Here is a 23373-nt window from a genome sequence, read left to right as displayed (position 1 = left end):
CATATATGAGACTCCAAATAATTCAAAATAAAATAAATAACAACTAGGGCGTTACAACTCTCCCCAACTTAGAGGATTTCGTCCTCGAAATCTTACCTCAAACAAACAACTCTGGGTACGACTCCCGCATCTTACTTTCCAGCTCCCAAGTTAAACTTTCTCCAGTCGCTCCACCCCAAACGACTCTCACAAGCGGTATCTCTTTACCTCTCAAGGATTTCACCTTCCTATCATCAATTCTCAACGGTAAGGTTTCCACCGTAAGGTTGTCTCTAACTTGCACGTCATCCCTAGAAATAATATGCGAAGGATCCGGTACATACTTCCGCAACTGCGACACGTGGAACACGTCATGCAAATTCGAAAGATGAGGGGGCAAACCCACCCTATAAGCCACTGTCCCGACTCTCTCAGATATCTGATATGGGCCAATAAACTTCGGAGTCAACTTCTTAGATTTTAATGCACGACCTACACCTGTCATAGGAGTGACTCTCAAGAACACATGATCTCCCTCTTGAAACTCAAGGTCCTTCCTACGCTTGTCATGATAGCTCTTCTGTCGACTCTGCGACGCTTTCATCCGTTCTCTTATTAACTTAACCTTTTCCGTAGTTTGTTGAACTATGTCTGGTCCCAACATCACACTTTCCCCCGACTCAAACCAACACAAAGGAGTTCTGCACCTTCGACCATACAAGGCTTCAAACGGTGCCATACCAATACTCGAATGGTAACCATTGTTGTAAGTAAACTCTATCAACGGTAGGTGACTATCCCAAGCTCCACCTTGCTCAAGTACACACACCCTCAATAGATCCTCTAAGGATTGTATCGTTCTCTCCGACTGACCATCTGTCTGAGGATGATAAGCCGAACTCAACCTCAATTTCGAGCCCAAAGCATCTTGCAAACTCTTCCAGAATCTAGAAGTGAACCTCGGATCTCTATCTGATACAATACTCGACGGAACACCATGCAACTTCACAATGTCCCGAATATAAATCTCCGCCAACTGAGCCACCGGAAAACTGATATTTATCGGAATAAAGTGCGCCGACTTCGTCAATCTATCGACCACAACCCATATAGAATCATGTCCTCTCGGAGTATTAGGTAAACTTGTCACAAAATCCATAGAAATACTATCCCATTTCCACTCCGGTACATCCAATGGTGTCAACAACCCTGCAGGTTTCTGATGTTCAACCTTAGACTTCTGGCAAGTCAAACATGCATACACAAATTGAGCAACATCACGCTTCAAACCAGGCCACCAAAACAGCTTTTTCAAATCGTGATACATCTTCGTAGCTCCCGGATGGATACTCAAGCTGCTCTTGTGACTTTCTTCCAAAATCAACCTTTTCATCTCATCGTTGTCAGGAATGCAAATTCTGCCTCTGAACTTCAACACACCTTGTTCATCAACTTTGAAATCACTATCCTCAGCTTGATTACTATTAACTATTAAATCCACAAACTTGACATCAACCTGTTGCGCTTCTCTGATACTATTCAAGAATTCACTATTGATTTTCATCATACCCAACTGCACACTCTGGGGTGACAATTCGCAAACAAGACTCAAGTCTCTAAACTGTTCAAGCAACTCGAATTCCTTTACCATCATGGCCGACATGTGTAACGTCTTCCTACTCAAAGCATCTGCAACTACATTGGCTTTACCCGGATGATAGTTCAACCCAAAATCATAATCCTTCAATAGCTCTAACCATCTCCTCTGCCTCATGTTCAACTCCTTCTGATCAAATAAATATTTCAAGCTCTTATGGTCACTGAACACTTCAAATCTGGAACCATACAAGTAGTGCCTCCAAATCTTTAAAACAAAAACCACCGCAGCCAACTCTAAATCGTGAGTAGGATAATTCTTTTCATGCACTCTCAGCTGCCTAGAAGCATACGCTACCACCTTACCATCTTGCATCAAAACACCCCCTAGACCCAGCTTAGACGCATCACAGTAAACAACAAACGGTTCTTCTGGCTTAGGCAAAATTAAAACAGGCGCAGTTGTCAACTTTCTCTTCAACTCATTGAAGCTACTCTCACATTGAGCATCCCATACAAAAGACTTACCCTTACAGGTTAACTGAGTCAACGGTAAAGCTAACTTTGAGAATCCCTCAATAAACCTGCGGTAATAACCAGCCAAACCCAAGAAACTTCTGATCTCTTTCACCGACTTCGGAGTCTCCCATTGTGATACTGCATCAACTTTTGAAGGATCCACTGCAATACCACTACCAGAAATAATATGGCCAAGAAAACTCACTTCACTTAACCAAAACTCGCACTTTGACAATTTGGCATACAACTTCTTCTCTTTCAATACTTGCAATACAATCCTCAGATGTTCTGCATGCTCTTCCTCAGTTCTCGAATAGATCAAAATGTCATCAATGAATACAACCACAAATTTATCCAGGTAAGCATGAAAAATTCTGTTCATATACTCCATGAACACACCAGGCGCATTAGTAACACCGAAAGGCATCACCTTATATCCGTAATGACCATATCGTGTCCTAAAGGCAGTCTTCTGCATGTCCTCATCTTTCACCTTGATCTGATGGTAACCTGACCTCAAGTCAATTTTACTAAAAATCTTTGCACCAACCAACTGATCCATCAGGTCGTCAATTCTCGGAAGCGGATATCTGTTCTTTATCGTAACTTTATTCAACTGACGGTAGTCAATGCATAACCTCATGCTACCATCCTTCTTCTTTACAAACAACACAGGCGCTCCCCACGGTCAAACACTTGGTCTTACAAACTTCTTGTCGAGCAAGTCCTCCAACTGTTTCTTCAACTCAGCAAGTTCGGATGCCGACATACGATAAGGTGCCATCGACACCGGCTTCGTTCCTGGTACTAGATCGATGGAGAACTCAACCTCCCTTTCTGGTGGTACATCTGGAATCTCATCCGGAAAAACTTCAGGAAACTCGTTCACCACTGGTAACCTTCCAATCACAGCTTGGTTTTCTAACGACAAATATGCCATTAAAGAATACATCAGAATCCCATCTCGTTCTAGCTGCTTCATCTCTTTCGTAGTCAAAATTTCAACTCCATTTTCTTCTTCAACAGAAGAAAAATGCACCGTCTTACTAAAACAATTGATATGAACTCGGTTATACTCTAACCAGTTCATACCAAGGACACAACAACAACAACAAAGACAACATTAGAGTTGACACTCTATCCTAGGTGGCTCAACACGACTCTACTACTTGGCCGGACGGACCAACCTGCTCTGATACCAATTGTAACACCCCGTTACCCAAAAGTAATTAAATAATTAAACATACATCAGAGTAAATCCCAAACGGGCATGTCACACTACATTTTCAAATTTTTCTTAAATAGAAATATAAAACTATTTAATTAAACCTCAATAATCTGCAGCGGAATATTTGCATTAAGAGCAACAACATTAACTGTTTAATTCTCCATGATAATCCTTGGCATAAAAGCCTCAACAACATAAATTCAACCACTAAAAAGGGCTACAACAACAAGTTTCAAAATATGATACATAAGGAATGAAACATAAATAAGGTAAACCCATCCCAAATGTATCAGAGCCCTAGACACTTGAGCCACCACCAACTACTCAGGATCACCTGCAAGTTACCCATAGAAAGGGCAACATTTTCAAGCAGAAGGGGTGAGATTCACAACAATAAGATATAGATATTAAAATTCGTCAATTGAATCTAACACCCTAAATATAATCAGTTCATCATCTTATATGCATATGTATATATACTTCATAAAACAACATCATCATCATCAAATCAATCATCATCATATAGGTATAAATATATATTTCATCAAACAACATCATCATCGTCAATATGGCAACTACAACCAACAACACCGACTCATGCAAATGACATGACAACACCGCTAAGGCAACACCCTAGACTCCTCAATAAATGCAAATATGCATGCGGCCATAATCAGGGCCGTGACCCACACCGCTGTCGAATGGTTAAAGCATTCTCATCAGGACCTAAGTCCTCACCGCTCAACACCGCTTTTGAACAACTAGTGTTCCACCACTTTGAACGACAAGGCGTTCCAGAGCCGAAGCTCTCCCACTTTGATGTTATGCAACTACCCAACCTGTGTATATCTACATACAACTCAACAAATGCATATATATATGTATATGACTCAACTCTCCATAACTCCACACTTGTATGATTTAATGAATGTAAACATACAACACAGTCATCAATAGTTCATCATTAATCAATCCAACAATCCAGAAAAATGCACAATTTATCTTAATCATGCTCATACATCAAGCTCCATTCAAAACGTTCAAACAGGATTCAACAACTCAAGGATATTAGTAATCAACAACATCAATTATATTAGCTTAGATACATTGAGAGGCTATACCCTTATAGACAACTTCCATCCCTACCCCAAGGACCACTCATGAACTCATTAGACCCTTATACAACGTTATATCTTTCCTAAAAACATCTCTATACGTTTAGGATAAAGTCCCTACACTTAGGAAGAAGTTTGGAAGCATTTGGAGTGAAGAAAATTGCATTTTAGGGTTTATGGTAAGACAACATCAGTCATACTAAAATTACACATTTTCTGTCAAAATCGCCTCATGATCACTAGAATCGCCTCATGTTTCCGACAGCATCAGACATACTAAAATTACACATTTTTCTGTCAAAATCGCCTCATGATCACTAGAATCGCCTCATGATTTCGACAGTATCAGACATCCTAAAATTACACATTTTTCTGTCAAAATCGCCTCATGATTTCTAGAATCGCCTCATGATTTCGACAGTATCAGACATGCTGAAATCACAGATTTTCTGCGATTTTCTACCATGGGAACCTCCTTGGCTCCATCTCTTAACCCTAAACTCTCCAAAATCATCCATAAACATCACCATATGATTACCCTATCATTAAAACGTTAACCCATCACTAACCTACCTGATTAACCACTCTTTTCACCATTCAATTCTATGGTTTCTACACTTTTTCATCCAAAAATCAATAATCAAAACCTAATCCCAAATTCTCCAATTTCTACCAGAAACATATTAAATCAAAATCAGAATTACAATCTATACTATTGAAAGTAAACCTCACCCTTACCTTAGTTCAGAAAATCGCACGACACACGGTTGATCTTGGTTCTACTTGTTCTTCTCTCCCCTTGTTCTTGGTTTTCTCTCCCAAAACTTGTTTCACGTAAAACTGCTTCTGACCTTTTCTTTTCCTAACTCCCAAACTATAACTCCCCTTTTATTTCATTAAACTCCCCTTAATTCTATTAAATCCTAATTAACTCCCTAATTTCTAAAATAATAATAATTCCCACTAATTTTAATTATTATTTTATTAAACCATATATTAAAATGCACACACCACATAAATCACCAAAAATCATATAAAATCATATATGAGACTCCAAATAATTCAAAATAAAATAAATAACAACTAGGGCGTTACACTTATGGTCAATGAACACCTCAAACCTCGACCCACCCAAGTAATGCATCCACACCTAAGTACAAACATTACATCTACTAACTCTAAATCATGCATTAGATAATTCCTCTCATGAATCTTCAGTTGTCTCAAAGCATAAGCTACAACCTACCCGTTCTACATAAGCACGCCACCCAACCCTCTATTAGATACATCACAATAAACTACAAACGACTCACTTGGGTTTGGCAAAAGCATAACTGCCGCCAACTTCAGCTTCTTCTTGAGCTTTTGAAAACTCTCTTTGTATTGCAAATCCCACACACTCACTTGTCCCTTCTGAATCAATTGTATCAAAGGCAATACCAACTTTAAAAAACCTTCGATGAACCTTCTATAATACATAGTTAAACCTAAGAAACTTCTTATTTCCGTAAATGCCTTAAGAGCCTCCCATTGCAGCACAAAGTCTACTTTAGAAGGATCAACCGCTATTCCACTACAAGAAATTACAAGGCCCAAGAAACCCATTTCTTTCAACCAAAATTCACACTTGGACATTTTGGCATACAACTTCTTTTCTTTTAAAGTCTGCAACACTATCCGCAAATGTTCCGCATGATCCTCATCCTATTTAGAGTATACCAAAATATCATCAATCAACACTACGACAAAATGGTCTAAATATGGATGAAAAATCATGTTCATATATTGCATAAACAATCTTGGTGTATTGGACACACCAAACGGCATCACTGAATATTCATTATGTCCAAATCGGGGTCTGAAGGCAGTCTTCGGCACATCTTCTAACTTCACTTTAATATGATGATATCCTAGTCTCAAATCTATTTTATTAAACACACAAGCACCAGTCAACTGATCCATCAGGTCGTCGATTCTAGTTAAAGGACATTTATTCTTGATAGTAACTTTATTCAACTGACGATAATTCACACACAACCTCATACTACCCTATTTTTTTTTAACAAGTAACAATGGTGCTTCCCACGTTGAAACATTAGGTCTGATGAACTTGAAGGTGAGAAAAACAAAAGAAGGGGGGTTGAATTGTGTTAACTTTTTCTTCGTTTTCTCCTAAGCTGAAAACACTGATCATAAACAAATAGAGTTCTGCTTCTGAGGTGATTTCCAGAACTAAATAGCAGCAGATAAAACAGAGAGAGAGAGAGAGAGAGAGAGAGAGAGAGAGAGAGAGAGAGAGAGAGAGAGAGAGACAAAGCAATTATACAGGTTCCTTCCATAACCGGAAGTAGTCTTGTCCCCCTTGCACTTTTAAGGAAAGTTCACTAAAATGTAATATTTGATTACAACTGCTCACTGCTAAAACTAGCAAGAGACTTCAAATGCTCAAGCACAACTGCAAGAGATTTCCTGTGCTCTTGAACACAATCAAAAGACTTATAATGCTCAAGCACAACTGCAAGAGACTTCCAAATTCAAACATAATTACAAAGAAAAATGTTTGAGGTTGAACACTTATATACAATCAGTGGTGTTCACAATACAAATCAGATACAGACTCTTAAGACTCTAAAATTTTTAAGATATGAACTTTGATAAGAAATTCTAAGTGAACTTTTGATGCTGAACAATTTTGACAGAGTTTAGGCGCTTTCAAATTGTTGTTTAGTCATACTATTCTCTAAGTCTTCACTCCTTTATATAGAGGTTTAGAAAAGAGACGTTGTCACATTGCCAGCACATCAAATAGAGTCGTTTGAAGCTTTGATCAATCACCAATGATCTTTTGCCTGATATGGTTATTGTCCTCTAAAGGATCAATTTCAAATCCATTCCCAGTATGTAGGAACACTGTTGCAGGCAGAGCTGTTATCCTTGTCTTGTAGCAGAGACACAAACTGAGTAGTGGAGATAGTGGTTGTACACTTCGTACAATTGTACTTTGTCAACGCTCTTCAAAGAACAAGCATCCAATGCCTTCAAATCCTTTCAAAATAGTCGTTGCTTCACTCTTCCAGTCGTCTGCAATGCTTATACGAGATTAAATCCATTGAACAGTCTTTGAAGCTTTAAGTCTTGCATCTTCTGATGAACTACAGCTTCTGGTGATCTTGCTTATGATGGGATGCTTCTGATGACGTCATCACTTCAGGAGCACTTTGACTTCAGGAGCACTTCTCTTCAGATGCTTCAAGCTTCCTTTTTGTTGATTCATTTGCTCTCTTTTGTTCTTCCAGAACCTAATAAAGATATCAAATTTTTGTCTATGGTCCTATACACTTGAACAAATATTAGCATATCCAATTGACAATTTTTAATACTTTGTTATCATCAAAACTCTCAAAGGGTAATGTTAAACACATTTTATTCCAACATAACTTCTTCTCTAGCAATTCCTCCAAAATGTTTATTCAACTCACCCAATTCCATCGCCGATATCCTGTATCGTGCCATCGACACATGCCTAGTCCTAGGTACCAAGTCAATAACAAACTCGACCTCTCTCTCCGGTGGCAAATCACTAATGTCGTCTGGGAACACTGAAAACTCACACACCACTAGCTGATCGATAACTTTAGGCTCACCCTTTACCTTCGAAGAAGCTAACATTATAAACATTAGGGCCTCCTCCTTAAAAAATGTCATTACTTGTTTGGTGGTCATAAACTGTGAACCCATATCCTTCTCGGGTTTAGGAAACAATACAGTCTTGGCAAAGTAGTTAATATAGACACGGTTGAATATTCTTCATAAGCATTTGATAAGTGCCCAATTTATGTTTTTTTTACACAACACTTATGAACTTATTTTAAAAGGAATATCAAGAAAACCTCCGAAAATATGTAAATATAAATTCCTTTGAAAACAATAAATTAAAAAAAATCGTCAAAAAAAGTTATGTAAAATTGAACTATCATAAAAAATCATGATTAAAGATTTGTTGAAATAACAATGGTTGATTTTTCTTGAAAAAAAAAAATAGTTGATTTCTGGTATGATTAAGAATGAAACACATTACCTACCAAAAATAAAATAAAATGAAACACATTATGTTGAGATTTAGAACACTTAGGGTGTGTTTGTTTCAAGTTATAATTGTTGATTCCCGATAATAAAATGATTGGAATGTATATGTCTATGTTTGTTACAAGTTTACCAAATTTTATTCCCGGGTATAAAATGTTCCTAGGAATAGAAAAAATTTCCCATGAAAAAGGGTGGGAATAAAGTTCCCATAGAGATGGGAATAAATTCATAAATAGTTTACCTATTATAATCCCTATTTTTATGGTTCCTAGGAATATTATAAAGCTAACCAAACATATTTTTCCTAAATTCCTTGGAATAAAATTCCCATCTTTATATTCCAAGGAATGTTATTCCTAGAAATAAATTTGGTAAACTTGAAACAAACACACCCTTACACATCACATCAACGACTTGCATTGATATCCATATTAATTAACCAAGTGATATCACTCAAGTGTTAATGAGTTCTTTTTTTTTTTTTTTTTTGAACAAAGAGGGCCAAGAAAAAAATAATTTCAGAAAACTAGATTCAACTCTTGAATAAAATGATTGTTAATTTTTTTTCTTATAATCTAATCGAACTCTGGATTACTAAACATCTTTAGGGATGACAATGGATACTCAATGAGTAGGGTACTACAGTGCCCGTCCCCATACCCGCATTTATAAAAAAATATCCGTACCCGTGCCCGTACCCTCGTGGGCAACAACTTTAGTGCCCTTCCTCATACCATATGGGTACCTAAGTGCCCATATCCGCACTTTAACTATGAAAAAACAAAAAAAACATCACAAATGAAATAAAACTACGATCCCAATTTTTTAAAATTAACTCATAAAATAATATGAATCGTGGTATTTAGTCAAATAGAAAACATCCAAAATATCCCTAAAAAATTATACACCGGCATGATGGAGTTGTTATTGTATTAAGCAGTTGTTTGGTTTAAGTTTAGGTTTAGGCTTAAATAGCTAAATAAATTAATTAATTATACATAAAAAATAAATAAATAATTTATGATATTATATAAATATGTATATGCGGGTCTGGGCAGTATAGTACCCTTACCCGTGCCCGTACCCATTTAATTTTATGGGTATTACGCGTATCCGTGCTCAGACCCATAAAAGCGGGGTTTTACCCTACCTATTATGGGTATTTTTTGCGGATATCCATTGAGTCTGGGTCCAATTGCAATCCCTAAACATCTTGTTAAAAACATAATATGTTTCTTCTTCTTTGACTATAGAGAATAAATATACAAGTATTAGTGCCCATTGTTTTTTCAATCTATTGTTTTTTTTTTTTTGGTACATTTTCAATCTATTGTTATTAACTTTAAAATAATATCAGTTTGGTTTGTGAAAAAAAAAACTTTTAAATAATAAAAGAGAGAAAATAATAATAATTTGATGATAATATTTATAAAGTAAAGTGAAAATAAAACAATATAATTTTAAGTAAAGTTAGTAAAATTAATGAGATCCATCTTTTATCCACACCCTATTATATAAATTTGCTTTACAGTCTTCTTTCCCTCTCATTTTCATCTTCATCTTCTTCTTCTTCTTCAGCTGCTGCTGCAAATCCAAATCTCTCTCTCTCTCTCTCTCTCTCTCTCTCTCTCTCTCTCTCTTCATTCTTCTTTCTCTATACTCTTTTGAGTACCCATTTTTCGAAGAGAGAGAAAAAGGGTCATGGAACTTGCTGGTGATGGAACTCCGTTTGACCCACGTACCGTTGAAGCTGTTTTCCGTGACTTCAAGGGCCGTAGAGCTGGCTTGATCAAAGCTCTCACCACTGGTTTCTCTCTTTCTCTCTCTAAAGCTTAACTCTCTCTCTCTCTTTAAATTTTGATTTTTGTTTTTTTAATTGTTGTTTTTTTTTGTTTTGTTGTTATTGCAGATGTTGAAGATTTTTACCAGCAGTGTGACCCAGGTTAGGGTTTTTATCCTTTGATCTTTACTCTCGTTTTAAGATTGTTTTGTTTTGTGTGTGTCGGTCTCAATTTATGTGTTTTTTTTATTGTTTTTAATTTTGATGTTAATTTGTATACTTATTCAGTGTATTGTTTTTGGATTTGTGTTTGAACGATGAAAACAGTTTTTTTTTTTTTTTTTTTAGAAAAATGAAATTTAATGGAGTGAGTTTGATTTTACTGTTTTTTTTTTTTTTAATTTTGCTGATTAAGTGATTATGTGAACTTATGAAATTTTTTTGCTAATAAACTTGAACATTGTGATGTGAGTTGGGAAATTGAGATATTTTGAAAACAGCCCTTTTGCTGGGTGCGTGTGTGTAATGATGTTTCAGTGTCAATATTGTTAGATCCAGACCGGAGATAGAACCAATGAGTTCAATTGGTTCAATCGGTTTAACCACAGTTGAAAATCACATGACTATTAAATTAAAAATATTTTTGTTTTAAAAAATGAACTGGTTGGTTTGATCTGGTTCGCAGTTGAACCAACCAGTTCGATCTGGTTTTGACAATGTTGTCTCTGGGACAAACTTGGTTTGCCTCCTTTGTGATATATATAAGTAGTTTTCTCACAAACTCCGGAAGCAGTCTGAATTGAAAAATGTTATGCTTCTTCTGACCTACAATTTCGCTATAGTCTATATTCTGATTGTTTTTAACTGTTTGGATGAACTTATTTGAGCTTATTGTCTGCACTAAACTGCATATATGGCTGTTTTGGGTTTATTTTTCGTTTGCTAGAAGTTGAATCTAATAAAATTTTGCCCTGTGTGAAACCCTAGGAACATCTTAGACTCTGTATGTTTTCAAAATGATTTTGGACTGAATTAAATGTTAATGAATCTCCAAAATTCTATTATTTCATAAACTCTATGCGTATTTGATTTTGGATTCACATTGTTTAAAAAGGAATGAGTATGCTTGTGAATATCGTATTTTATTGAATGCCATGATATGTATGATTCTATGATTTTATTTCAATGCTGTATAAATTGTGATTTAACATGTATAATTGTATGATTCTGTGTTTTTGAACCACTGCAATGATCCCAAATCCAGTCGAAATATCCATGCAGATTTGGTATGATTGTGAGATCTTACCTATCTCAAACCGATACACCGAATCTAGTAACAACCCAAGCCCAAATCCAGGAAAAAATAATTGAACACACCCTTGATTTATTCTGCAGTGCTATGAAACTAATCCAGAAAACCTTTTTTCTTGGCTGGTGATATATCGACGTATTTGCTTATTTCTTTTCTCTTTTTCTCATATGTTTGATTTATTTAATTATGCAAGAAACGATGTAGACTACATTATGAATTTTGTTGATGTGTTTTGTTTAACATGTTCTACATCAGAAAAGGAGAATCTTTCTCTGTATGGATATCCTGGTGAATTGTGGGAAGTTACTTTACCTGCTGAAGAAGTTCCTCCTGAACTTCCAGAACCTGCACTGGGCATCAATTTTGCTAGGGATGGGATGCAAGAAAAGGACTGGCTATCTTTAGTTGCAGTTCACAGTGATACATGGCTTCTCTCTGTGGCTTTCTACTTTGGCGCAAGATTTGGCTTTGATAAAGCCGACAGGTATGATAATTCTTTTTCTCAAATCCTTTGTTATGTTATGGTATGTTTAACTGCGTCTCCGTTAGATTTCTCGTGTCCCAAAGCCTTTTTGCTGTCTTTTTTTTTCTTTCTGAAGCTACAAGTTGTAGCTTCAGCCTAAACGTGCGTTCAACGCTTACTCACCACATATACAAACATATATATACTTACTCTTTCACTTTTCAATATTCATTTTCTGTGTTGAATGTCAACATATTTGGATGCATGTCATTTTGTTTTACTGTTGAACTTGTGTTTCTTATGTAGCGAGATTGATTTGATTTAATTTATCAAATGAATTCAACATAAAATATAGAGGACTTTCTTGCTTAAATTTTCAAAAGAAATAGTATTAATTGTTCTGCAGTTATGTGTATCTATGCAATATTTAACAGATTTTGCTTTTTTATGATGCATAGGAAGATTTTAAGTAAAGACAAACTTTCATGATGTTTACAAGATCCATCTACTACATATAGTTAGCATTTAGTTTTATGCTATGCAATAGCAAATGGAAAAATACTTTGTAAAAAGACGGGGCACTATTCTTATGCCAGTCTCTTTCCTTATATTCCTTATCATATACCGGATCAAAATGTTTTTTTGCAGTTGAACAATTCTTTAGCAGTTCACTGACTGCTTTTTTGTTAGTCACATCACATGTGCTCATCAGGGAGGAATGATCTCTCATCAAGAATTTTCATTTGAGATTCTAAGCTTTTCTCTCTTTATGCAAAATAGGTTGTTTGACACTTTGCATTGTTTTCAAGGATCTACATGACAATCTGTTAGGAATAAAATTTTCATGCGCATCTGTATGTTTGATGCTTAGCATTGTTTGCATGGGTCTACATGACATGTTATTAGCAATACAATTTGTGTGTGCAAGTGCATTGGTCTACATGAGACAAGCTGTTAGCAATAAACTTTTCCTTGTGGGTTTGATGGCATACCGAACTTGTGTGTTGATGAATGTCAAGAAGATTACAAAAATGAAAAACAAAAATTAGTTCATTTAAATCAAGTATACCGGCTATTTATATCCTGATCTGTGATACAATGTAATTATTCATGTAGGAAACGCCTTTTCACTCTGATTAATGATCTGCCAACAATATTTGAGGTTGTGACCGGATCTGCTAAGAAACAAACCAAGGAAAAGCCATCTGTCTCAAGTCACAACAGCATCAAGTCAAAGTCGGGCTCAAAAGCGGTAAATAATTCTTCAACCTTCTCTCTTCCTTGTATATTATCATTTTTATTTCTTCTTCTAGCTTTTTAGTATCATAATTGCATTATTCATTGTTTTGTACTCTAGTGACGCATCAACACTAGTTCGGTCACTATCGTAGATTCATATATTTTGCTTGAATAGATGTTGAAAATGTCTTGTAATAATGCTGAATGGAGTTGTTGGTAGTTATTTCCTTACAAATATGTGTCGTTCATGATTGTTTCCTCATGCAGCGTGGATCTGAACTGGCAAAGTATTCAAAGCCGCCAGCAAAAGAAGATGATGAAGGAGTGGACGACGAAGAGGAGGATCAAGGGGAATGCGCTGCATGCGGTGAAAGCTACGTATCTGCATCAGATGAGTTCTGGATCTGCTGTGACATATGTGAGAAGTGGTATCATGGAAAATGTGTGAAGATCACTCCTGCCCGGGCTGAGCACATCAAGCAGTACAAGTGTCCTGCTTGCAACAATAAGAGAGTCCGGCCTTGAATACCATAGGGAAGGGAGTTACTTCTTCTCACTGCTGTAACTCCATGCTGGACAGCTAACTAGTTAGTTGCTTAGACATTCCGTGTTGTACCATTTTCGTGCGTTTCAGTCCCGTCAACTTATTTTGTGGATATTATTTATTAAATATTTGATAGTTGACTGGTTTTGAACATGTCTCCTACCTTTTCCCTGTATATTGGGATATTTATATGTTCTTAGTACCCCGGAAAAATAATTGTTTGTGCAGAGAACAATTTCTGCTACATGTTCTCAGCTTCTTCTATGTTCGCAAGCATGCTGCATTGGATTTTTCAGGTTTATGATCTGCCACATATTGGCGGAATCAGAGTGTCGCTGTGGTTTTGACATTTTGACAGAGCTTCAACGAAATCACTGTATCACCGTGATTTTGTGAAACTCAACATTAATCTAATTGTGAACTTTGTCCATGGTAGCGTAGCCACTGCTCAAGCTACTGAAAAAGGACCGTAGTATGGTTGAGATGAGCATGATATGAGTACTGATAAGCCTCTAGCTTATTTATAGGAGTACTGATAAGCCAGTAGAGCATATGGGTTTTAAGGGATGAATCCCTCCTCGAAATCAATAGTAGGTTGAAGCAACTATTTATAGCTTTTATGTTTTTTATTGCACGGGCTTAAATTTATTTTGATAATATACATTCAAAAATAATTTAAAATTAAATTATCCAAACAACATGAATTTCAAGTAGACCACAACGTTGGTACCACGTTGTCTGTGGGATATTGAGATTGAGCTTAATTCTTTATAAGAATCTCGTGTGTAATAAGGCGTGGTAATACCATTGCCAGAATCCATCTGAATCTGCCCCGACTTTGACGTGGAAATCCTACTTTGATTGGGTGCGGGTGCGGGTGCAAGTTTGGATTTTCTCTTATATACAAAGTCGGGAGGCGAGAATATTGATATCCTCCAGCACCAGCCCGTTGGTAAAAATATAACTTTTTATATACACACTAGTTACAAACTCGAACATCCACGAGTCTCAGCATGGTTAAACTTTATAATTGTTTGAGCAAAATAATCATGAAGTCTTACCAAAATTGCTAACAAATGCATATCAATTTGTTAATAATTTTGAAAGTAAAAAATGTTGTAAGTAATTGGTTCACCATGTACATTATCGCCGATTGTGGGGATCAAACCCACGACCACGTGGTTAAAAGCCACGCGCTCTACCACTGAGCTAAGTCGGCATATTGTGTAGTATTGTGATATATTTCTTTATCATTGACCATAAGCTATTAAAATGAAATCATTATATGCATATTGATTTGTAATGTAACTCTCTCTCTCTCTCTCACACCTTCCTTATTATGTTTAACTCTCTTTGCTCGCTTTCTCTACCCTTTCCCGTCTCTCCTTTTTATTTCTTCTCTTTCTCTCTACACTCTCCCTTCTCTTTACCTTCTCTCATGCTGCTTAGACTGAACCTCCTTATCATGCTCATGCTAATAGTACTGATCCTTAGTATCATCATGATAATGATGCTCGATAATATCATAGATCTGCTCTTCAGTCGCATGGTACTGATTTTTTGTAGGACTAATCACATGCGACTGACCCCCATGTGAGCCCTCTACCCCATCTGGGTTCCTAGGCCTCCTTCCCCATTTAGTAGTGTTGTCCGCTACTCTCTCCCCGCGAACACTGCCAGTCATGGTCTCCTTGCCCAGTTGACGCCTATGTGGGTTTGGGTTCTCATACATATCTACACAACAAAAAACAATGAAAAAATTAATGAAAAACTCATTCAAACATTTTATCAGACACTTTTAATGTAAAACATACAACATTATTGTGTTATTTCTAATTTTAAACTACCACATTGAACTTGAATATAGTCTAAACAACATTTATGGTCAAAACATGCATATATAGGATCACAACCTACCCTAAATTTCAATAAATTATCCAACCCTAAACACTAACATTTCCACCAAATTTTAAAAAGAAAAAAAAAATCATAAAAACTAACAACGTGAATACAAGGGATTATTAATAACTACTTGTAGAATTGTTGATAATTTGCTTGATTTTGATGAAATAAATTGGATGAGATTCATTTGAGTGAGATTGGAGAGATTGGTTTATGTTTCTGTTTGGAATAATAATAGTGTTAGAAACCTAAATTCTTATAATAAAACGTGGAGGACCAATCACAGCCGTGATATTTATAAGATTAGTAAAATAGAATTAGCGAAATCTCAAAATCGACAACATTTATTTCCAGAACTTAATTTCATTTTCTTTTTATCTCAAGAAAATCTTTTTATTTTCTTTTTGTTTTGGACACAACTCTAGAGACTAATTAAATTGAGTATCTGAATCATGGCTAAAGGTTATCTCCAAAATGCTAAATTTCAAACATATATGATTTACCCTTGCCAAAAATGAAACAAACATTTTATTGCATGGAAGAGGCCACAAGTTTGCGACCTAAGTTTGCATTTGCAATTTGTAAATATAAAATTTACCTGATGGAATATGCACACACTAGTTTCAAATGACATAAGTACATGACAAATAAAACTGATGAAAGCAAAAGTAACAAGTGACTTTACAAAAGATAAATAAGTCAATTATGCTTATGCTGTTTTCTCTACATAACCATGTTTCACACCTTGCAATTATTGAAGGACCAGTCCAACTTGATTGATGCTCTAACAAAATAAATCAATTTCTTGGCACATGCTCCCCAGATGACTAAATTTAATTAACAAACTTCACATATATATTGCCTGTGATGACAAGGATATGTCTTCAAGAAAAATCTGAATTGTGAATTCCACTATTCAGTCAACTACGTCTATTTGTGTCATTTGGTATAACGACATTAGGGTTTCTTGTATGTGGATTTAGTGTTTCCGGTTCTTTCCCTTTTTTACCAGAACCAAAAAAGCGTGAAGAAATGCTCCACAAAGTGTCAGCAGGTTGCGCCTTTGTGGTAACCGGAGCAATCGATTTAGATGCAGCTTTTGACTTCATTGTTGGAAGCTTATTATTGCCCTTTCCCATTCCATTAGCAAGCAACCAGCGCGAACCAGATTGTTGCTGAGTTGAGGTACCCCAAAGCTTCTTTTTCTGAGGCTCAGGTGTAAGACCGGCCACATGAACTTCAGTAATCTTGAACTGAGGAATGAGTTCTGCTTCAGAAATTTTCTCCTCTTTATTCGTGTCCTTCATCTCCACCTTTGCTACTATTTCGCTCTCCTCATCGTCCTCATCATTGTTGTTGTTACGTAACTCGGACACACTGCAAAATATTTTTTGCTTCGGCAAGACAAACTCTCTCTCAACTTGTATAAGAGCAAGCATTGGTGTTCCAACTGGCTCATAATTTCTCAGAGGATCACGAAGCTGCACCATTAACGCTACTGTGAAATTGTTTCCTAGCAAACCGCATTTTCTGCCGGAGCCTTTGCCTCGTCTCCTAACTCCTCCTTTTGAACTCCCACGGATAAAGTCGAAAGAGTTAGCATGATGGGCTGCAAGAAGTTTCGAAGTATGCTCACTGATATTATCGACATCATCAATGTCACCAGAATCCAGCTTCATCCACTCATCAAGAGTTAACGATAGGCTCATTATCCCGTCAACACCAACATCACCGCTGTCTTTTACATCCATCAACTGCAAACCAGCAGCTCCTTCCATGCCGAGCGATCCGTCAATATCAATGCCTTTGCCTTGGAGAGCTGACATTTCCCCAATGGATTGTGCAACAATGTTAGATGGTGCATCCTCCTCCGACATCCCAGATTGTATTCTCAATCCCTCCATTGAAAGTGCTTCAATTTTGTTCATAGCCAACGGTGCAAGATCTTCAATTGAAACAAACTCGGAGCCTGTTTGGTTGGCCACCGAATTTGAATTGAAATTGCCGGACTTCAGTCTAGACGGTGGTGTTCCTTTCAAGTCCTTTTGCACAAAAGTTGTATCTTGACCTATTATTGAATCATGCTGCAAATGACATTGCCTAAAAAAAAGCAAAGCAAAATTTCATTCAGAAACATGTAAGCCCATGTTTGGTTAAAAAATTTAATAAAGCACTTATCATATAAGAGCTTATATATAAGCTATTTCTATAACAAAAGATAAAATAAAGTCAAACTATTTTCATATAAGCTACAAGATGTTTTCATAAGCTATCCTGGAGGAGTGCATGGAAATAAGCTGACAGGTCTTCCGAACAGTCTCACAATTACTTATGCCAATAAGTAAATTCAAATAATTCATTTAAAACAGACCCTAAGAACGGCTATTAAAAACTCAACCTTCAAAATAAGCAATACAAAACAGGAATAAACTAACCTTTCTGTTCCTTCTAAGGCAGGCATAGCTTCCCATGCTACTTGTTGCATTGTCTTCCCCGTGATATCTTCCAGTGGCATCAACTCCTTTGCCTGCATTGAGAGTTTTTCAATTCCAACTGAAGCCAAACACTGTAAAACTTCCATTATCCCGGAACCCATTTCTGCAGGTACAACAACAGGGTTGGAAACCTGCATGATTAAACTCCCACTAGCTTTGGAATTCTTGAAAATTGAGGGATCCATAGATCGTAGATAGCCTCCGTCTTTTGTCTGAAGAAAAGGGCCCAACCCCTCCGCAAGAGGAGGCAACGTAGGAAGCTCTTCAGGTGGTAATTGAATTGGACTTCCGAAACCGGTATAATCTTTTGGTGGAGAATGATGAAAAGCCTTCTCGTTCAAACCCCATTGACGCATTAAGGCTTCTGTTTCCAAATCTTCTAGCATTTGAGCCCTTTGTTTTCCCTTCACATCTTGAGACTCAACGAGATGTTTCTTCTGAAGGTCCTGGAACAAGGATGATGAATGCATACCCTCAGAGAAATTCCACTGCTCAGAGCCATTAGAAGCATCATAGCCATCATCAGCTTCATCGTCACAGTCCATATCAAAATCAAATAAAGAAAAGCCCCCATCTAGGGCTTCCTTCTCAAACTGTCTTAAGAGAAGCTCTCTCGGTGACTCCGGCTCGTTGTCAGAATTTGAGCCTGCTGGACTACGGTCTGTGTCTAGCATGCTTAAAAATTCATTCGCAACCGATTCTGTAACATCATCAAAGCTATGTGTCTTTCTCATCTTATATTCAGATTTGAATTCCGCAACATTAGGAGATTCTAGAGCAGCTGTCTCGAAATCTGAGACACTATTTATAGCTGATTCTAATTCTTGCAGTAGTTCATTTGTGAATAAGTCATCCTCTTCGCAAGCAGATTCATCTACCACTGACTGATCCTTACAACCATCATTTGCCTCGTCAAGAGAAGCGTGTATCAAACTATCTTCAGAAGATACATGTAAACCTCCAGTATCATAGGTAAAAGCACTATCAACTGTAGAAGTATCTTCAGAAGCCTTTGTGAAAGACTCCTCTACTTTAACAGGTTCAATTGATGACATTTCTATACCCTTATCAACAACAAAAAATTCATTATCTTGACAGTCAAGGTTTTCTTTTCCAGAATCAAGTAAAAGACACCCATCTGGCTTATCTGTCTCCAGGTTTTCATGAAATGCATCAAGTTCAGGTGTGTCAAGCACTGGACATGTATTTCCATCGTTAACTGCATGCACTTCAGGCGTTTCTTTTCTTATATCAGAGGAAGTATATCCATCTGGTTTGATTGGCTCGAGATTTTCTTTTGACAAATCAGGATCAGGTTCATTGTCCAGAGAGCTGCACGCCTTTTCTTCAAGCATTGGACATGTATTTCCATCGTTAACTGCATGCACTTCAGGCATTTCATTTCTGATATCAGAGAAAGTATATCCATCTGGTTTGATTGGCTCGAGATTTTCTTTTGACAAATCAGGATCAGGTTCATTGTCCAGAGAACTGCACGCCTTTTCTTCATCGAATTTCTTATATAAGATGCCTATTGAGCTGGCTAGTGCAGACTTAGACGATGGCAACACCTCGTGAAGATCCTTTACCTCTTCCACAGCTTGAGACGAGTACCGACTGCTATAGTTTTGTAAACTTCCGGCCCGCCTCATGCTGCTGCTTCCATCAAACTGTCTTTGTTTAACATCTGGCTTCGTCAACGCAAGACTATTCTGCCTTGAAGTCAACACATTAGGAGCATTATGGCCATCTTTTGTCGCGCTGGTGTTATCACCAACAACCGTATACCCAAAACTGACATTCATCACGGCACCCTTGGCCTTTCCCGATAACCTGAAACTCGTAGTCCACTTCCCCGAGCTCTTCTCCTCCTCAAGCTCCTCCAAAGTGAGAGGAAGCAACCTCGTAAGATCAACTCGATGTTTCCCCAAATCAAGCTCCGGCGCACTGAGAAGCGAAGCGTAAAGCAAAAAGTGCTTAGCTTCATATTTTGCAGAATGGTGAGGTCCACTCCTACTTCCATAAACTGAGCAAGTATAAGTCAACTTCTCATCAAATTCAGCCACACACTGAACCACTTTAGCCGGACGTGTCACCAAAACCCCGTCCCTCCTCTTCCAATACACCGAAAAACTCAAACCATCAAAAGTAGACGGCAACCCTTCAATCAAATGTACATGAAGATAAAAACTACAATTAAACCTCTTATTTCGGATATGCGAAAGCGCCTTCAACGGCCTCCAATTCCATATAGACCTCTTATCCTTCTGCAAACCATCATTATCATCATTACTATTACTCCCTTTACCCTTCGGTTTCGGATCAGGAAACAACGATTTTCCAGCTGTTTTAGACCTCGAATTCGAACCAGACACCGAATTCCTCGAAGCACTTCTATCCAAGTACATAGCTTTATTCATAGTTTCAACATCCTTCAACAATTTCTTTTGACTACCAGAAACCCCACTACTCTTCTTACCACTTTCCATTCTCGACAACATCATGTTCTACACAAAAAAACAAAATTAACGTTAATTCAAATAAAACAAAACCAAACCAAACCCACATTTTATATTTTGAAATAAAAACAAAAAAACCAAACTTTAAATAAATTAACGTTAATTCCAATGAAACAGACCCAACCCCATATTTTAAAATTTTCAAATAAAAAAAAAACTTTAAGTCAATTAACGTTAATTCCAATGAAACAGAACAAAACCCAGATTTTAAAATTTGAAATTAAACACAAATAGCATAAATACAAGTAAAAATAAAACAAATTAGTTAATACAAAAAAGGGGTTAATTAAGAGATTGAGTACCTGGTGAAGAGAGAGGGAATGAGTTTAGGTTAATAGATTGAATTGATTGATTTTCATGAGAAGATTCGTTCTGGAATTGAAATTGAAAAGGTGAAATTTTTGTACATGAAAAGTCAAAGTGAAAGAGAAAGAGGAAAATGAAATCTTACATAAGTTACAGTTGTGTGAGAATAGAGATAGCATAGCTTGTTAGTTTATCTTCTTCTGCTTCAACGATTATTTCTCTCTCCTTTATTTTCTCTCTCTAAGAATTGCCGCTACCTCTTTCAAAAATCAAAATCAAAATCAAAAGAAATTTCAAAAAACATTAGTGAGTAATTGGAGTTCTAAATGATGGAGTGAATAATAGGGTGGTAGGTTGCAGAAAAATTTATGTAATAGACCCTTATGATATTTCCTTATTTTGCTATTTTATCATAAAATTAATAAATGAAATTTGTCAAGTTTGAATTTAAAGTTTAATTTTTTTTCTTGTTCAAAAAAAAAAAGTTTAATTATTTTTTGACTAAACATAGAGTGTAAAATGATTTTCAATTTTTTGACTAACATATACTTTTTCTTTTTTTACTCAATCAATAATTGAAATTTCAAAAAAAACTATGTAGAATTTTATAAAGCTTGAAATTTATGAGTGTGCTTATCTCTAGACATGACATTAGGATGGCGATGGAATATAAACGATTTTTGTCTTTTTTATATTTGTCACCAATTTAAACAAGGTTGAAAAAATATAATTCAAGTTACGTATTCGAAGATGTTTGAGTTTCCTTGCCTCGTTCCATGCTAAACTTGAACCACATTTTTTTACTTTTCTATTTAACAAAAATATGTTCAAATTCAAGATTAGAGTGAATCATCAACTTCGTCCATGAATTTGCAAGCATCAGCCAAAATCGTCCCCAAATTTTGCGAAATATCAATTTCGTCCTTGAATTTGTAAAATGTCAATCAATTTCGTCCTTCCAATTAACTGGGGTGTTAACAGAGCTGACGTGGCCGTTAACCTCTCACATGGACTGTCATGTCAGACGCCACACAAGCAGGGACTAATATGGCCGATTGTAACCAACATTTTCAAGGACTAATTTGGCTGATTGCAGAAAATGTAAGAATGTCATCTTCCCCAACGTCTCTTTCTTTCCCAAATGTATAAAATTGAAACCCTAATTTTACAATCTTTAATCCACACTCCAAAATTCCCAAAAATTCTTCCAATAATTGGTGGTAACGTTCTTCCCCAATTGAAATAACCTCAAACCCTAATTTTTTGATTGAACCCGAAATCAAAAAATCCCCAAAATTCTTTCAAACAAAATTGTTGTAATAGAATCCGAAATAATGGGGTGGGTGTATGGGCAAAAAATGTTTAGAAAATCGATCTTCATGTTCAAGTCTAAGGAAAGTGAGAATGAAGTTCTTTGGAGGGTGGGGTTGATGAACAAAGTTGATACTTTAGGAATTGAGTTTAGGGTGATTAAGTTTTTGATAGTCATGGTTTGCTTGTTTGAGTTTATGAACATGCTTTTGAAATGTACTAGACGTGTGTAATGTTGTAATGAAAAGAGGTTGAAGATGAATCTTCATGTAACCTTTCTGTCAAAATATTTACATCAGATTAGTCCTTAAATTTTATGGCTATCCATCAAATCGATCCCTATTATGTTAAAAAACATCAAATCAGTCCTTGAATTATATAACTAACTATCGGTTTGGTCCTTGAAAGGCAAGCTTTGCAGAACAAAATACAAAACGCAGAAAACACAACTTGATCTTTGCAGCATTTACAACATTTGCAGCATCAACATTTTCACCATTTGCAGCATCAACATTTACAACATTTCCACCATTTGCAGCATCAACATTTTATGCATTTCCACCATGGTGGCATTTAGGATGGGTGAGGGAAAGAGTTTCCCACTATGGGAGAGTTTTTTTTTACCATAAGATTAAAGAGGTGCATAGATTTTAAAATGGTCTGTCCACACCATATATTTTCCTCCATCATCTTCAACCTTTGAAAATACAAATCTGCAATTCACCCACCAACCCATATCCATTTAAAATCAATCTTTTTTGTTAAGATGATTTTGGTCTAACACATTGAATGAATTTTAGAGATACTAATAATTTCTACCATTGGATTAAATCTGACACACACTATTATCATACATTCTCATCACTATATTTATTTTCATACAATCTTTCTCCACAACCATTCTTCTCTTCCCCACTTGCGGTCAACTCTTTTCTTAATCTTCATCTTTCCGACGAACTTCACCTTCCTCCGGCGTTGT

At 36.4% G+C, this 23373-nt stretch overlaps 3 protein-coding genes and 1 non-coding gene across 5 annotated transcripts; 1 reads left to right on the top strand and 3 right to left on the bottom strand.

Moving 5' to 3' along the window:
- Positions 1–5688: 5688 nt before the first annotated feature.
- Positions 5689–6042, bottom strand: LOC120578309 (uncharacterized mitochondrial protein AtMg00860-like). The gene has a single exon (XM_039830980.1). The coding sequence runs from the start codon at positions 6040–6042 to the stop codon at positions 5689–5691; it is 354 nt and encodes a 117-aa protein (XP_039686914.1).
- A 3986-nt stretch (positions 6043–10028) lies between these two features.
- Positions 10029–14107, top strand: LOC25486461 (PHD finger protein ALFIN-LIKE 4). Its single transcript, XM_013608039.2, has 5 exons — positions 10029–10330; positions 10433–10465; positions 11871–12099; positions 13195–13330; positions 13585–14107. Exons 1-5 carry the CDS (start codon positions 10225–10227, stop codon positions 13840–13842), a joined length of 762 nt encoding a protein of 253 aa, XP_013463493.1. The 5' UTR covers positions 10029–10224; the 3' UTR covers positions 13843–14107.
- Positions 14108–15008: 901 nt separating this feature from the next.
- On the bottom strand, positions 15009–15080 carry TRNAK-UUU (transfer RNA lysine (anticodon UUU)). The gene has a single exon. It is a non-coding gene; the product is annotated as a tRNA-Lys (tRNA).
- A 1304-nt stretch (positions 15081–16384) lies between these two features.
- Positions 16385–21458, bottom strand: LOC25486459 (protein PLASTID MOVEMENT IMPAIRED 1-RELATED 1). Of its 2 annotated transcripts, XM_024776681.2 has the most exons (4): positions 21229–21458; positions 21080–21149; positions 18199–20765; positions 16385–17863 (listed from the first exon to the last, which is right to left on the bottom strand). In XM_024776681.2, the coding sequence occupies exons 3-4, from the start codon at positions 20760–20762 to the stop codon at positions 16684–16686; spliced, it is 3744 nt and encodes a 1247-aa protein (XP_024632449.2). In that variant the 5' UTR covers positions 20763–20765; positions 21080–21149; positions 21229–21458; the 3' UTR covers positions 16385–16683. The 2 variants fall into 2 exon arrangements, with proteins under 2 accessions (XP_024632449.2, XP_013463492.2); XM_013608038.3 differs by lacking the exon at positions 21080–21149.
- Between the last annotated feature and the right edge of the window lie 1915 nt (positions 21459–23373).

The sequence above is a fragment of the Medicago truncatula genome, chromosome 2 (genome assembly GCF_003473485.1).
Source record: "Medicago truncatula cultivar Jemalong A17 chromosome 2, MtrunA17r5.0-ANR, whole genome shotgun sequence".
In the NCBI taxonomy this organism is placed as follows: Eukaryota; Viridiplantae; Streptophyta; class Magnoliopsida; order Fabales; family Fabaceae; genus Medicago; species Medicago truncatula.
Note: the sequence above shows the minus strand (reverse complement) of the source record. Positions and strands in the feature narration are given on the sequence as shown.